We start from the raw sequence: 17,590 nt of genomic DNA on the forward strand, positions 1-17,590 counted from the left end.
AGCGCCACTGGCCAAGTACTGGTAGGATTTCAATTCAGTAATGAAATAACAGTAGAAATGTCGTGGATTACTAGCGTGATAAATCTGATACTGTATGACTTTCAGTGAAAATATTGCAATATATATATATATATATATATATATATATATATATATATATATATATATATATATATATATATATATATATATATATAGTACGTGATTAGGCTAGAGTTTTGTAATTTTAATATTGCAATTAAAACAAATGTTTCCGAAAGTCTTAGTCCAAAACATTACAGGGGCAATAACTTAATAATTGACTTCAAAATATTTTGATATCATTAAATTTTCTTTTTATAAAATAAAACGGGCTAATAATTGCACACAATTAAATTACAAAGATAATATATTAATACTAGCTAAAGATTGTGCCCTGTTCTTATATGTGTCTTAAAATAATAGGTAATAAAATTAATTACGAAAACGGTAGCCAAGCGTTATACATTTACCAAAGACAACCAATTCGGTCGATTGAAATGTTGCTCCGTTAAGTTTTTCAACATTAATGCCTAAAGAAGTTTTTTTTCTGTCAAATGTAATTTTTATTTTCATATTTTGGGTGCACATTTTAAAGTAATTTGAACGACAATATTTGGACGGACACAGTTTAATTTACTTTTTATTTTTTTCAACTGTATCAAACGATACTGTCAGTTATGCAAATACCATTGAAGTTTGAACACAGTCATCAAATAGAAAGTAATTTAAAGTGACAATATTTAATCTAATCCAGACAGACTGACAGACAAACAGACAACCAAACATACACCGTATTTCCATCTTTATTTAAATTTATAGATACGACATTTGTTTTAAAAAATATTGAATTTCTGAATTGTGATAAATGAAAGATAGCCGTAACGATGCACCGAAATAGTTCATTAAATTGTTTAACCCTTTATTTACGGAATTAGGTTATGAACGATTTTTGTTTTCTTTAACAATGTGTTATGATATTGCTTTTGGCACACATACTTTTCTAATGTCCCAAATATATATTGGTACTTATAAGACGGCCAGGAATGTGGGACATTTTTTGTGACGATGTAACAGATGTAACATCAATATTTACTAAATGAGCCTCTACTAGACGGTTTACCTTCCAGTATATCACACGATCCTGACAACGTTTATGTTAGAACCATGCCAGATATATACTAGGCCCGTTAAAGACATGCGGAATATACCATAGACACCATGAGACACAAGTAAGACACCATGAGACACACGTAAGATACCATGAAACACAAGTGAAACACCATGAGCCACAAGTAAGACACACGATTAAGACCTACAGGACACATATAAGTTGATTTTCGGTCGAGTTGGTTAATGGAGCTGAAATAAATTTAGGATTAAAGTAAAATTATTTTACAACTATTTATTAAAAAATGTGTCATATATCATACTTAACCGTCTCACAACACAACAATAAAGGTAATACGTCGAGATTTGCAAAAATCCCGTTTTTATTTTTTTTTATTTTGCACGATTACAAGATTTTCTCTACACTTCGCATATACGAGAAGGTAAAAAGCACCATTTAAGTTATTAAATTAGTGATAGCTCAAAATTGTTCCCCATTATATTATTATTATTAAACCAAGAGAGGCTAATCCTTGAATTGTTCAGAAATTTTAAAGCAGTAACTACATTTCACAATAAAGTAAGTTAAATTTAATTAAAATTTAATTTACCATTCTAAACAATTTCATTATTTTTTTTTTATTTTTTAAATTAAATTGGAAATACAATTTAATAGCAAAACGAAAACTTTCTATGAAGCTGTTTGTGTATACAAAAGAACGATTCCATTTCATGAATGTAAATCAGCGTAGCAGTTATTCTGGATTTACCCGTTTTTAAACAATAGTTTTTTGTTTTACTGCTAAAATAGTATACATGTGTAAGGTATATATTATATACCTTATAATCCACAATATACCTTATAAATGGGATACCTTATAGGCCTACTTATATAAGGTATCCCAACAGTTCGATGTAAGCAATGATACTTTTCAATTGGGCCAGATTGTATTTTAATGTTCACAAATTACTTACTCAAATGTCCATGTAGCTGCTTAATGTACTTTGGATTACACCGTCAAGGCGACTGAGAGAGAACGATAAAACAAACCTTTGTCTACACTCGACACATAACTTGTTGTCTACACTCGACACATAACCTGTTGTCTACACTCGACACATAACCTGTTGTCTACACTCGACACATAACCTGTTGTCTACACTCGACACATAACATGCTGTCTACACTCGACACATAACCTGTTGCCCACACTCTATAAATAACCCACATAGCCTGTTGTCTACACTCGACACATAACCTGTTGTTTACACTCGACACATAACCTGTTGTCTACACTCGACACATAGCATGTCGTCTACACTCGACATATAACATGTTGTCTTGAATCGACACATAACATGTTGTCTACACTCGACACATAACCTGTTGTCTACACTCGACACATAACCTGTTGTCTACACTCGACACATAACCTGTTCTCTACACTCGACACATAACCTGTTGTCTACACTCGACACATAACCTGTTGTCTACACTCGACACATAACCTGTTGTCTACACTCGACACATAACCTGTTGTCTACACTCGACACATAACCTGTTGTCTACATTCGACACATAACCTGTTGTCTATACTCGACACATAACCTGTTGTCTACACTCGACACATAACATGTTCTCTACACTCGACACATAACATGTTGTCTACATTTGGTTCTTTGCTTCAGTTTCCTTTGGAGCTGCTCATTTCTTTTTACCACCATCAAAGATCTAGATATCTTATTAACTTATTAAATCTAGATATCTAGAGTCTCTATAATCTATAAATCTACTCCAGCTCATGACTAGATCTAGATCTATGTGATTTCGGATTACCAGTTGTTACGGGTCAGTGTAGGTTAGACTAGAATAGGATAGAATGATCTAGAATTAGGGGAGAGTGAGTGTGTGAGTTGAGTTTACCCTAGAATATTGTTAACCCCGGTGTGTTTGTGTATTGTTATCCCAAGGTCGAATGCGGTATAAAAGCTGGAGTGAATGGGTGTCAGGGTTGGTTAGTTGGCAGTCAGCGGGTTAGTAGCGGTTAGGACGAGGGCTGTTATGGTACGCTTGAATGCATTGAGACAAATAAAAGGAGTGAAGTTATACACGAAGCGTTGTTCTTGAATTCGAATCTAACCTGGACGTAACACCAGTGGTTTGAATATTAGATTTATACATTTAGACGGCTAGGTTACCACCACAGCCATTGCCCGGCTAGCAATACTAATAATACTATAATACATAGACTCATTCTATATAAACCTATCAACTAAACCTTGAAATGCCAATTATTTATAATACATGCGATGGTTACGGTTCAATCAAATATGTCAAAATGAGAGAGACACATGAACACGATTTTAAAATACGCAGCTGAAGCTAACTAAAATCCGCCTAATTGCACTTCATACCCCTGCATTATTGGGATAAAAGTGACAACAGATGGAGAATGTGATTAACAAACTCTCAAACGACCCAAAGCTTTCACATGCCACTGTTGTTACTCGAGACTCAGCTGATCTGATGTATCTAAACTAGTGTGATATTTTAGCGGGACCAACATTTATTTCCTCAATGTCTAGACATCAAGTTGACCATCTGAATGGTGCCAATGTCTAGACATCAAGCTGACCATCTGGATAGTGCCAATGTCTAGACATCAAGCTGACCACATGGATGGTGCCAATGTCTAGACATCAAGCTGACCATCTGGATAGTGCCAATGTCTAGACATCAAGCTGACCATCTGGATTGTATCAATGTTACAGAGCTAACATCAAAATGTACACACCCTTACGTCATAACTGTTTGGTATCGACATTTTGTTAAACAGTATTTTATTTAGCGAAGTAAAAAAGTAATGTTACTCTAAACCGACATACATTTTGTTCACATAAAATCTGCTAGTTGGCGTTAGGAAAACGAATATGGGTGGTACCACGACACACACCCTTTGGCGTCTTTGTTTACGTAGGTTACATGTAAGTGTTTTGGGTCGCTAGAGAGTCTGTTGCTGACAGTGATATGATGAAGAATGTTCAAGGCACCTTGTTGTTGAAGTTTGTGTCAATGCTTGTATTAGGCGTTTTATGCATTAGACAACACAATCTTGGACGTATTATCAATGACGAATTAGAATAAAATGATAACCTAAGTAATAACTAACCATGCTCTGGTACCATGAAAAAAATCACGTGTTTGGTACCATGGGGTCAGTGTGGTCCAGGGTGAAAGACCAGAATAACACTTCTTTATAATTGTACGTGGTTTACCTTAACAGAATACAATATGACAATATGTTAGCTGGTCCAAATAAATATTGCACAATTTCACGAGTGAGTTTTAGGTTATTTCAACCCCTGTCAGAAAATGTTATTGCTGGGGTATATATTGCGTACAGAAACTGATCATTACAGGCTACATATTGATTACTGAGTACCTGGGCAGTGCTAGACTAGATTTAGTGTCGGGAAGTATTTTCGGCAAATTATTTTTTTATTGGAAGTATAGCATGTAGTTTATTTGATTAGAAAACATTGGAGTGTACAAGCAGGTAAGGTCTTAGTTGTCTGGGTTGTCTGGCTCAGCTGTGGGCTCTAACTGCTGCAGCCGTGCTTTGAGGTCATTGTTTTCTTCTTGCAACTGTTCACATTTCTGCCTGAGTTCGGTGACCTCAAGCTTCAGAGTCTCAACGTCTGCTGTCTCAGGTCCAGTGGCATTCAAATTTTGTCGCAAGAAATCCATAGCATTGTTGGGTTTCTCTGGCTCTTCATACAATCCAACCAAAACACGAGTGAGTGCATCCATTACCCCTGCCTTTTCCAAATATTCTCATTATATAACTATACACAATCATATTTTTTTGAAATAGTAGTTTGCTTAATGATATCGTCAGTTTAAAAAAAAAAAAGAAACAATTTTTCTACGATTAACTGCGTTTTATTCCTATTACGTTAAACGTAGATTTGTCCATGAACTTAATAGCGATGTTTATCCAATTTTGTTAATGTTGTCTCCCTTGAATAGTTTAAATTCAAGAAAAAGCAACTGATAACCAAGTTTGGTTTTGTTTTTAAAATTGATATAAAACAAATTAATAAAAAGTCTAGAAACAATTTAAGCGCAATTTCCTTAATTAATTTTTTGTGACCAAACGAAAGGATATTTTTGAAAACTTTCTTCGGCAATATTGTTCTAAATTATGGCATGAATCGATTGGTAAATGTTTTAAGTCGCTAAGTGGTCTGGTTGCCGAGATATGGGCCAAAAACTGCATTTTTTGAGGTTTTTTGGCTTTTCCGGGAAATACAGGAAGAAATTCCGGGAATTTTTTTTGGCCCACAATCATCCTTGGAACTTGCTTAACACATTTCCTTTGGAACTAGTCCTCGATATCCATCGTTGAGGAGGAGATACCACTTAAAGCTGTGGACACACATCCATCCATCCATCCAGAAATAACGAATTAATAATCGCAATTGTCAGTATGGAAATTGCGGTGAAAAGTACATAACTACGGCAATTCTAAACTGATCGACAATTTTAATTTAAAATGATTACATCGTTTAGTTTAAATACAAAACTATATACACTGTAGGATTTATGCATCCGCTCAACAAGCATTTGGTTAGTTTCCCAACTTTCTTTGGGGCCCAAAAATGACTCAATAGTAATTTTCGGCCAAACATTGATCAGCGGACTGTGATTGTGAGGTATGTTTCACCAGATGATGAGCTACCCGTTACACGTTTTTTTTTAAACTTCCCTAGACATGGGTAGCTACACGGGGGAATGTATGGCTGAGGTTGTATACAACTACCTTTATAATGTGGAGAAAATATGTTTTAGTGAGTGTTGGATGATATTGCTGCCTGTGCCACTATTCTCTATATGATGGCTAATGATTTTAATGCAATTCACTTTGTTAAAATTAATATAATCTAAAAGTCCTACACTCAAAGATTAAATTGTGTCGATTAAAACAGCGAATTAACCAACAACTGTTGGTTCAAACTATTTAATGCATTATTTCGGTGTATCGGTTTCGTTCAGTAAAATAAATGAATAAACACAACTTAATTATGTGTTTGTTTTTATGTTTTGTTTGTTTGAAAGTCAAAGTCTTGAAGTAAAGAAATTAAACACTTCTTAACATGTTAATTTTTACTTCGATCAACTACAACTTGTAAGAACAAACAAAACAATGTATATGAAATTGTGTACACCACAAATATTGTACTCAATATTTCACTATACGTTGGAGCTATCTTTCATGTATCATAATTCAGAAAGTCAATATTTAAAAAAAAATAAATATCGTATCTATAGATATAGATAAAGATGGGAATGCGATGTATGTTTGGTTGTCTGTTTGTCTGTCAGTGAGTCTGCTGTGGATTAAATAGTGTCACTCAATTTTAAATTTATTTCTATTTGATGAATGTCTTCAAACTTCACTCGTACTTAATCACTGACAGTATATTGTAATACAGTTGGAAAAAAAAATGTCCGTCCAAAATACATTATTTCATTCACACTAAAATTTGCGACCACATTTTTTTAAATATAAACATAAGATATATTTTCATTACAATGGTGAACGTGTATCAGATTCTTATCGCACAAGGAGCATTGACATAAATAAAAGACAAAGTCAACTACTATCCAGCATATAAAATGAATGATTGTGATACTTTGCTGGTAAAGAACTCGAAAGTGGTTGACATTTTTACAGGATGGTCAATGATTACCACATAACCATCGGTGTATCGATGGAAAGTTATATTGATGAGAATGGTGTTAAAAAGACCCGTTAGCCCATGGACTTTATCAAAACTGGTAGTCTTCTACTGGAAGTTTATAAGCCGCTTATCATTAAATGCTGAATACTTTAACGTGCACCATGAGATAAGGAAAAACCTTTTTTTGAAAGTGTAGAGATAATGATACAAATGCATTTGTACTAACATCTATATGTACTTTTGATAGAATACAAATAGGATAGGAATTTTTTTAATTTCTTAAATTGTTTTTTAATTTTTTTTTTAATAAAATAGATTATGGGATAGCAGTAGAGGGGGTGAAGGTATAACGAAAGTGTCAGGACTCCGGGTGGTGAGTGGAAAGGAAATTGTTCAAAGAGGGGGGGGGGGGGGGGGGTTGGGGGGGTGGGTCAATGGGACAGTGAAGCGTTTTCTATGTAAGGAAACAAAATATGTTGACCAGTTTATATACTGGTTGCATTGAGTTTTCAAAAGGTTCCTGTGTGAAAGATGAGGGGTAAGAAGCAAGATTTAGAACTTTAAATGAGTAAATTAATATATATTCAAAATTAATGTTGGGGTGGGTAATAGGGTCGTTGGAACAGTTAAAGAGGATGTGGGGTTATCATGTCTGAGGGTGAAGTGGACAGAGGGGGAGGGGGTAGATGTGTCTGAAGGGACGTGGAGAGAGTGTATGTGTTTAAGGCAGGGGTCGTCAACCTGCGGCTCGCGAGCCGCATGCGGCTCTTTTGATATCAAGATGCGGCTCTCCAGCTCCTTGAACAAATACTAATACTCTTAATAAAAAAATAAAATATTTGAAATAAAGAAAATGTTAGTGGCTCTTTAAAACCAGAGAAATTTTGAAAATTGTAACTTTTGGCTCTTCCGCTTCAAAAGGTTGCCGACCCCTGGTTTAAGGCAAGCACGGAATCCATGTCTATAACAACATATTTACAAAAAAAAATATTCTAGAAGTCATGTTAATATGGTATGTTACAATTGTTTGATAAGATTGAACATATTATACGAGTCATTAACATACTTTAAAGAGACGTGCTACTTTTACTTCATAAAAACGTGTACATATTTTTAAAAAATACTGAATAATATTGTTACAGTTAATAAAAACAATGTTTAATAACATATAAGATGAAAATATAATGTTCATTACCATACATGCCTTTCAATATTAAATAACATCAAAGGTCAGACCACCATTGTTCTAATATACTATATACATGCATGATTGGCTAAGCCTAAAAGCAAGACCAGCGCTACCTGTAAGGCGAACTAGGCCGTCGCCTAGGGCGCTGTCCGTAAGGGGGGGGGGGCGCATTAACAAGTACCTAATAATTTATAACTGATTAGATTACAATAACTATATACACATGCGTAGCGATCTATTTAGGTGCCCAGGATGAACTATCAGTTTTGCGTCCCATCTTCAAATTGGACCTATATATAAGATTTCGCCTTGGTGAAAATGCCCCCCACTCCCTTATTTGAAAAGGTCGGGTCGCTTTTTAACCAGTTGTTCTTCCAGATAAATTATTTCCGGGGGGGGGGGGGGGGGCACTTGAAAAATTTCAGGAGGGGGGGGGGGCGGTCGGGCGTAAAATGTTAAGAGTATATATTTTCTATATAAATGCCATTTCGTTCAGCCCCATTTCCTTTTTACGTTTTCGTATACAGAGTATAGAGCAAGTATTGTAATTGTGCACAAAAATCACTTAAAATTTTGACAGTTTTCACCGTTTTACACCTGAGTGCTTCATAATATCCGGAGTATTTGGGACTTTTTTTTTTAATCGGGCAAAAAATTTAAATCTAGATTTATCAAAATTTCGTAGTGTTATATAAGAATATTCGAGAAAGTTTAGTGGAGATCACTCCCGCTTTATTATTTTGCTATCACACAAATGATGTCGAAAACAATTTGTAATGTCAAGTAGCAGTCCAATTGCTTTATTTTGACTGTACATAATTCAGTATTGAGCTCTTTATATTATTAGCTATCACGTTTGCGCTCCTTTTTAAGGGGGAGGGGAGGAGCAAACTCCGACAAAAAATAATATTTTTTTTGCACCATGATAGACTACTGGTTAAAAAAAAAAACAAAAAAACTAATCGATTGCATCAGTGATTGTTCTACATTAACTGAAACACACTATTGCGTAGAGAAAAAATAAAAAAAAAACTACGTAAGTTGTAGTATGAAAACTAGGCAAATCTGTAAACCACTCCCATGACTTATTCAGTATTCTCTCCTTTAAATAGTCGAATCGGGATGACGATAAAACTAATTGAAATAATTTTTTTTTTTTTTACTAAGCGAATTAAAACTAAAAATGACTAAGCTATAAAAAGAAATCAGTTCCAAATCAATAGAACAAAAAAACATATATTAAGTTTTCATTATTCATAGTCTTTGACCGACTCGCCAAATAACAAGGAACACTAAATTTCTGTATGCGTAAATACGAAATTTTAAACCTTGATTATTCCAAGCCAGTAATGAGTTCGAGCCTATGTATGATTTGTTGTCTCACGATGGATATACTTTGCAATGAAATGCTTTTATTTAGAATATAGTGAGACAAGTCTTCTAATATATATATATATCTAATATATAAAGTTCAGTTCTGTAACGTGTGGCAAAAAAAAAAGTTTGTCGTTGACAGTTCTACGGATTTAAGTGTTAGATTTTTTATCGTACTCAAAGTCTACATTTACGAGTCAAAAAATTACCATTGAAAGTCTTTAAAAACAATTTTCATTCTATTTACTTAGAAGAATAATTTTCAATTATGAACACGACATAAAATTTTTAAAAAGTGTATCGACGGTTTATAAAATTTCTAAAATTGTTTCGGAAATGTATTGACTGCACAGTTACTTCCCTTTAATGAAAAATAAATCCTTAAGAAGAGAGAATTAACATTTTATTACTTTGTTTTTGGTGTTAAGAAAAAAAAATAATTACACAATTAGCGGGGATTGATTAAGTGCAATGTCGTTAGGTATTTTTAACAGTGCCTTTTATTTATTCTATACACTGAACATACTGTTCAATAATTATTTTTTTTTTTTAAATCAATAACATTTAATAAGCCAGGTCCTACAAATCATATACGTTTATTTCTTTCCATTTACGGATAAGCTTGGAGTATTATCATTTTTGTTCACTAAATTGAAACAGGCGCGTCCGCCGGCGCCCCTGCACGGTTCGATTTGGCACCCTGGGCTATCATGTGAGCGCTATGCTGCATAATTTTGTTTTAAACAGTGCGATAGACTATGGATAAGAAAGGTTACTATAGTCTTTAAGTGAATCAAATCCGGGCGTCCTCCGGCACCCCGACAGGGTGCTATTTGGCGCCCCGGGCCTTCCGGTGTACGCTATGGTATCTACGTTCGCGTGAGTTCAAAAGACTATGAATAAGTTATGCACTATAGGCGTTTACTAAGTTCAATCAGGCGGTGACGTCATGGTGCGTCCTCTGGCGCCCAGACAGGGTGCTTTTTGGGGTCCCGGGCCTCCCGTGTTCGGTTTCGCGCCTACGTTCTTTAAAGTGAGTGCAAAAGACTATGAATAAGTTGGGGTACTATAGTCGTTTATTAAGTTGAAGTAGGCGATTCAGCCCCGCGAGCACTTTGCGTTTATATTCGCGTTAGTGTTTTCTTTGTGTTTAGGTTGGGTTTGCGTTAGTGGTTGCGTTTTGATTTGGTTCGTTTTTGTTCTTTCTTTTTTCGTTTTCGTTTGTGTTTTATTTTCATTGGGTTTGTGTTTGTATTTGTGTTTGAGGTTGGTTTTGCGTTTGGATTTGGTTTGTTTTCGTTTGTTTTTTCTTTTGTGTTTTTTTTCTTTGGGTTTGTGGTTGGTTTTGCGTTTGTATTTGGTTTGTTTTCGTTTGCTTTTTTCTTTGTGTTCGTATTGGTGTTTGTGGTTGTGGTTGGTTTGTTGTTAGTTTTTGTTTTCGTTTGTATTTGTAATTGTGTTAGCGTTATGTTTGCGTTTTGTTGTTTTGGTTTTGGTTGGTTGTGGTTTGGGTGGGCAATGCCGGGTTTATGATGATTACTAAACACACAGGTGATGGTCTTTAACAGAAGGGTTTTTCACAGAAGCCAGAGCAGGGCCTGGCCGGGACGGCTAGTATATATATATATATATACACACACACATATATATATATATATATATATATATATATATATATATATATATATATATATATATATATATATATTATATATATACATATATATATATGTATATATATATATATATATATATATTAAGAGGGCTAAATAACCTGGCGGCGGCACTACCTAAAAGGACAAATCACATTTCATGAATTAGACGACATTCTTTCATCTGTTGGAGGTCTGAGCACTTAGGTAAAGAAATATAAATAAATTTTTAAAGCAGCGAATTAATTCTACACCAACTATGCCATTTATGAAAACATCGGCTGTAAGAAGAAATTAAAGTTGCAGCCTCTGCAAACAAATATCATAAATATGAAAATAAATTAAATATCCACCGTTTACAGTCTAGAAATGATGTAAGGTTTTCAAGACATTTTAAAACTGCATGACATATTATAACAACGATGGGCATATTAGAGGATTACATTGTATCAAACAGTGTGGAGTATGGGGATCGGAATAACAGAGTTCCAAAAGTTGAAGATGTCAACTTCAGATTGTAAAAGCTGATAACCAACTGTCTGTAGTTTTGTTTATGACAGGATAACATGCAGTGTCATGATGTGGACTTAGTCAAACAACTGTCACTATTATACATAGAGTACAATGAGGCAGTTTTAACCACGTTCTATTTTGTGAACCATACTAATTTGGATCTGCGAAAGTAATCAAAACACAGGTACAATATCATCACGTTGATTAAATTGTTGAATCATAGTGTTCAAACAAATGTAATGTGTATCTCTTTATTGTTTTATTACTTCCCTTGTAAGTTTTACACAAAAGTTTAAGGGGAAATAAATTTCAAGGAATACACTTGGTAGAACAAAAATTATGTAAATTAAACTAAATACAATAATTCACTAACAATTGTAGTCAGAAAACATTTATATATTAATAAAATTAGTTAAGTTGCACATAAACTTTATTTTAATGTATGACTATAATATAAATTAAGTTATATTTAGAAAATGTAAACCTATGTATTTATTGAATTATTTTATATTTATTCAAAATCTTCAATTGAAGCTGTTTATTCACATTTTATTCTGTTTGTGCCAAATATTGAAAAAAAATCAATTTCAACGAGTCAAAAGAAATATTTCAAGCAAAGCTAAGTCATAGACCAGGGGTCGGCAACCTTTTGAAGCGGAAGAGCCAAAAGATACAATTTTCAAAATTTCCCTGGTTTTAAAGAGCCACTAACATTTTTTTTTTATTTCAAATATTTTATTTTTTATTAAGATTATTAGTATTTGTTCAAGGAGCTGGAGAGCCGCATCTTGATATCAAAAGAGCCGCATGCGGCTCGCGAGCCGCAGGTTGCCGACCCCTGTCATAGACTGGGAACTCTCACTTAACTGAGAAAAAAGAAATATACAGGTAAGAAATAAATAAAGTATTAATTTTAATTTAGACAGTCTCAAGCCAAACATCACTCGATCAGCCCCCAAGTAAATTAACATTAGAACAGTATTCTGTTTCCCGGGTTTTAAAATGCACAACCTGAATGGTAGAAAGAGATACACACCTCAACCACCCACCACACACACACACACACACTTCCCACCCCACTCAACCGGACTGGCGGATATTTCAAGGTAGCGTGCCCTCATCACCAAGGGTCAATTTTATGTCATGGAAAGTTTTGGAATGATAGATCAGTATGTGATTACAGAGACACTTCTCCCACGGTCGTTTCTATTTCTGTCCATGGGTGGCACAGAGAAACACCTGCAGTGTCACGACATGAGCTCAGTAAAACAAATGTCACAAATTGTTGATGAAGTTTCTCATTCTCCAAGTTTAATGTTTTAAAAGATGAAGAGATTGGCCTATGATTGATACCTTTATCATGAAGGCCAATATACTGAACGTTGTAGATTAGTAAAGAAAGACAAAACACACGGACTAATGTACACCTACTCGTGTTTTTAACGTCAGCACTTTTGTGATGGTCTGATGATTTCATACGTTGTTGGGCTATCATTTTAGGAACGTATTACTTTATCGATAGTGTTTCAACAAACATCCAAACGTTACTTGAAATGTAGAGCATAGTTATATCCGATTTAGAGTCATTTTAAAGTAAATTTTTTACTGAATAAAACATTGTATAAGCTGAGTAGAATGTTTTAGTGTAGTGAGAGGCGAGCAGCCTGATTTAAAGGTAAACAAACGGGAGCTTCAGTTTTGATGATCCATGGTGACAAACCACGTCATAATTCAGATACAAGAATTATGTTGTCGGATTAAAAAAAAATATTGGCCGATATTTATTAAATACAAAGCGATTAATAAAATTAGGCGATATAACATTGACAAAGTCAACCCAGTTTGAACCGATTTTTTTCTTTTTCTTGGTAAAATATGTATTTAAAGTAGAAATGTTCAGTATATTTAACAACATAAACTTTTTATTTTAAAAAATCGACAAAGAAAGCAATATTTTTAAATTATTTAAAAGTAAAATTTATTAATTTTTTTTCGATATAAATTTCAAGTTGTTCTTATTGTGTTTTTATACTCCATTGATTTTGTTGTCTATGTAAATTATGCTTTTGTTATCCCCCTAAATAAATGTATTGCATACATAAATGGGGCACAAATATTAATTAATATTATAAAAAAGATAACAATTAAATATCTGCATTGCATCAACCTAAATGAGACTTTCAATAAATAAATAAACACGTGGATTAGCTACTATAAACATTTTTTGTTTTAAATTAACGAAAAATATTTACCATTTTTGTAGCAATGGCCGTATACGTCAAGTTGGCATGTGGTCAGACGGCTTGGTAAAATAATACAATGTAATCAATGTACACGTATATAGGAGCTGTATATACAGTGTATAATTCGATGCAAATCTATATTTAGGGTATCTAAAGACAAAATTGTGTGTCTTTATACTGATATGTATAGAAGACAAGCGTAAAGCCGAGTTTACTAGTTCTTGTTTGCATGGTTTCTAACACGTCACATCTGAATGTCAAAAGACTGCTGAAAATAAGTTTTAATTTAGAAATGGGGGCTCGGAAGCAGCGTGTAATTCGATTGTTATCTTTATAGGGTAGGTCCTATACAAAAAAAGAGTCGGATGCGATTTGATACAGTTATGAAAATAATACAGGGGAGGTTTATGCGAAAAAAATCAATATTGCAGAAGCGGTTTCCCGGTTTGTTGCGGTTTGGGCTTTCCAATAAGCTCGATAGCGCCTATGTTCGTTTTAAATAGTACGTTATGGATAAGATGGGGTATTGAAGTCGTTTACTAAGTTGAATCAAGCGCTCTAGCTTTCGCCCTGGCAGGTCGCGATTTGACGCAAGGGGCTATCATATGAGCAATATGGCCTACGTTCGTTTTACATTTTACTAAAATCATTTTGGAAAAAAAAAAAAATCACAGATTAACGCCGACACATTTGATTAAAATTCGTAACCATAGAATAATTTAATTATAAATACGTAGCTCGATTAATTATCTCGTTAAAAATAAACCGGGAGTGATCTCCCCTAAATTTTCTCGAATATTCTTAAATGAAACAACAGGGAATTTTAACTCGGGATATTGACATGATTTTGAATACATTTTAAATACTTAAACTTTTAAAAATTCGTAGACAAAGGAATTGCACACGAAGTGAACGCAAATTAAATGTGCATAATAGTGCGAAATATTATTAGTACTTTAAAAATTCACAAGCGAAAATCACTACTTCCGATCAACGAACATTGCTCGACATTTGACAGAAGGAAGACAATTAGATTTTTGTTTACTTTCATGAGAAATTCCATTTATCTATCTAATATAGAATTCAAATTATAGGCTTTTTTAAAAAAATAAAGTAGACAACGTTCCACTTCCGGTTATTGGAAATCGCTCAAAAGTTGATACGGATCTACGATTTTGATATAATACTTATATATGAAATTTCATCAGCCTAGCTGTAACGGTACTCAAGTTATCGTGTTTACACATACACACACACACACTGACACACATACACATAGACATACGGACAAGATTGCAAAACAATGTTTTTTCGACTCAGGGAGCCATAAAACGTCGATATTCGCAAAAAATCTTTTTTTTTTTGCACAATTACAAGACTTTATACTTCGTATATACAAGAAAGTGAAATTTTTTTTTTTAAAAATCGTAATTGTAATCGAATATATAAGTAGGGCCTATAAAACGGTATAGAATGCATGTAGTAATGTATTTTAACCTAAATTTAACTATACTATACATCTTTAAATACGAAATAAAAACCATAAGGCCTACTGCCAATTTTCTTAAATATTGTATAATTTGTAAATTCATTAGTTTAGATTATTTTCTAAATTCTGTAATTTTGTAAATTTAATATGGTGTTCTGTTGGTGTTCTGTTGACAAATAATGTATATAATTTAGTTGTAATTTTTCTAATATGTATTGGTAGCCTATGTTATTTTCAATGTGTCAGATTTTTAGCTATTTAGTTATTTCTTTGCATTTTCACTAATACTGTTCAACGTGTAGCAAAGCACATTGCGTTTGACCAATAACTGTTTTATAAAATATTTTTCTCAAACATGTATCACATTAACATATATAGGCATATCATTCACGTGTAACGGGTACCGACGGCGAGTATATAGATAAATGACGTAGATACCATTCATTGATGTTGTACATAAGTGACGTTTGATGTTTAACTAGCGACTTTACCACACCAAATTTAGTTTAATTATCTCTTAATTTTATTCTGTCATGATCGTTGTTCCATTTTAAGATCGGCAAAAAATATTTAAAAAAATAAAATTTCTTCTCAATGGACTTGATCGAACCCCTTTGTCCGAACCTCGTTTGTCGAAAGATTGCTGCACGAATACGACAAACTCATTCTTAAGAGTTGCAGTGTATTTCAGAGTAAAAATAAAATAAAAAAATAACACGTTTATCGTTACAAATATCACGTACTGTTTTATCTGAAAAAAAAGTTTCATACTGTATTCATTAGACTTCTCAGACAGTTTATAAATATACTGTCTAGAACATTTTTTTTAATCTTAAAATACGTATTACAATAGCCATTTTTTATTGAGAAGAAAAAGTAAAGGGAGATAAGTTAAAGAAACAAACACAGATATTTATCTAATTAAATTTAAAATCATAAATTAAAAACAAAATGGGCTCAGTACAAAGAAAACAAAAAAAAATATTTTGTGTACTAGAAAATTTTATATTAGTTAAGCACGAACGTTAATAAAAATTATAAAATTGATTAGCTTATAAAATACGAAAACAGTGGCTTGAATGTATACACTTTTTAAAAACAAGCGATCACCTCTATTACTTTAATACTTTGGTTCTGCTGTGTATCTATCTATATATATAAAGCAAAGTGGTCGGGTGCCCGATAGGGCACTTCCCGGCGCCGCAGGCGCGTCAAATTTAGCACGAAGGTGCCTTATGGCGATAGAACACGAGGGCCGGTGACGGTTCGGCAAAAAGTCTACGGACAGGGGGTCAAAACTGACCTCGACTGACCGGCGCCTTATATGGGCTATATTACGAAAAAAAAAATTCCTCCGACGACCCCCCTTGAAATTTTGTGAGGTAGTAGGAGAACACCTTGGGGTGTCACAAAAAACTCGGCATATCTGGGAAAACTTCGTAAAGGGGTCAAAACTGACCAGTTGTATTTCCCTATATAATCTTTGTATTTTATGGGAAAAACAGAGGGTCATTTCAACGCAGACTTTAGGGTACTTAAGCTCAGTATATCTGGCTAATTTTTTGCATGCTCCTAGGTCAATGGCTTGACCTTTAGGGAAAACTGGCGGTTACACTCAAAGCCCTCGACGAGGGCTAAAAAGTGACCGCGAGTGAAATTCTCATTATATGAGCTCTATTACGAAAAAAAAATTCCTCCGACGACCCCCCTTGATATTTTGTGAGGTGGTAGAAGAACACCTTGGGGTGTCACAAAAAACTCGCCATGTCCGGGAAAAATCGGGAAATGGGTCAAAACTGACCAGTCGTATTTCCCTATATAATCTTTGTATTTTATGGGGAAAACAGAGGGTCATTTCAAAACGGATTTTATGGCACTTACGCTCTTTACATCTGGCTCAGTTTTGGCATGCTTATAGGTAAATGGCTTGACCTTTAGGGAAATCTGTCGGTTACACTCAAAGCCCTCGACGAGGGCTAAAAAGTGACCGCGAGTGAAATTCTCTTTATATGAGCTATATTACGAAAAAAAAATTCCTCCGACGACCCCCCTTGAAATTTTGTGAGGTGGTAGGAGAACGCCTTGGGGTGTCACAAAAAACTCGCCATGTCCGGGAAAAATCGGGAAATGGGTCAAAACTGACCAGTCGTATTTCCCTATATAATCTTTGTATTTTATGGGGAAAACAGAGGATCATTTCAAAACGGATTTTATGGCACTTACCCTCTTTACATCTGGCTCAGTTTTGGCATGCTTA

General features: G+C 34.0%; 1 protein-coding gene across 1 annotated transcript; it reads right to left on the minus strand.

Moving 5' to 3' along the window:
* Positions 1–4,635: 4,635 nt before the first annotated feature.
* On the minus strand, positions 4,636–4,956 carry LOC131939119 (c-Myc-binding protein-like). The gene has a single exon (XM_059297344.1). It carries the CDS (start codon positions 4,937–4,939, stop codon positions 4,694–4,696), a length of 246 nt encoding a protein of 81 aa, XP_059153327.1. The 5' UTR covers positions 4,940–4,956; the 3' UTR covers positions 4,636–4,693.
* Between the last annotated feature and the right edge of the window lie 12,634 nt (positions 4,957–17,590).

The sequence above is a fragment of the Physella acuta genome, unplaced genomic scaffold, assembly GCF_028476545.2.
Source record: "Physella acuta isolate Inbredline_101_S28 unplaced genomic scaffold, ASM2847654v3 ptg000264l, whole genome shotgun sequence".
Classification (NCBI taxonomy): Eukaryota; Metazoa; Mollusca; class Gastropoda; family Physidae; genus Physella; species Physella acuta.

Excerpts from the sequence above, each read along its gene's own strand:
- LOC131939119 (XM_059297344.1), bottom strand. The coding sequence starts at position 4,939 with ATGGATGCACTCACTCGTGTTTTGGTTGGATTGTATGAAGAGCCAGAG.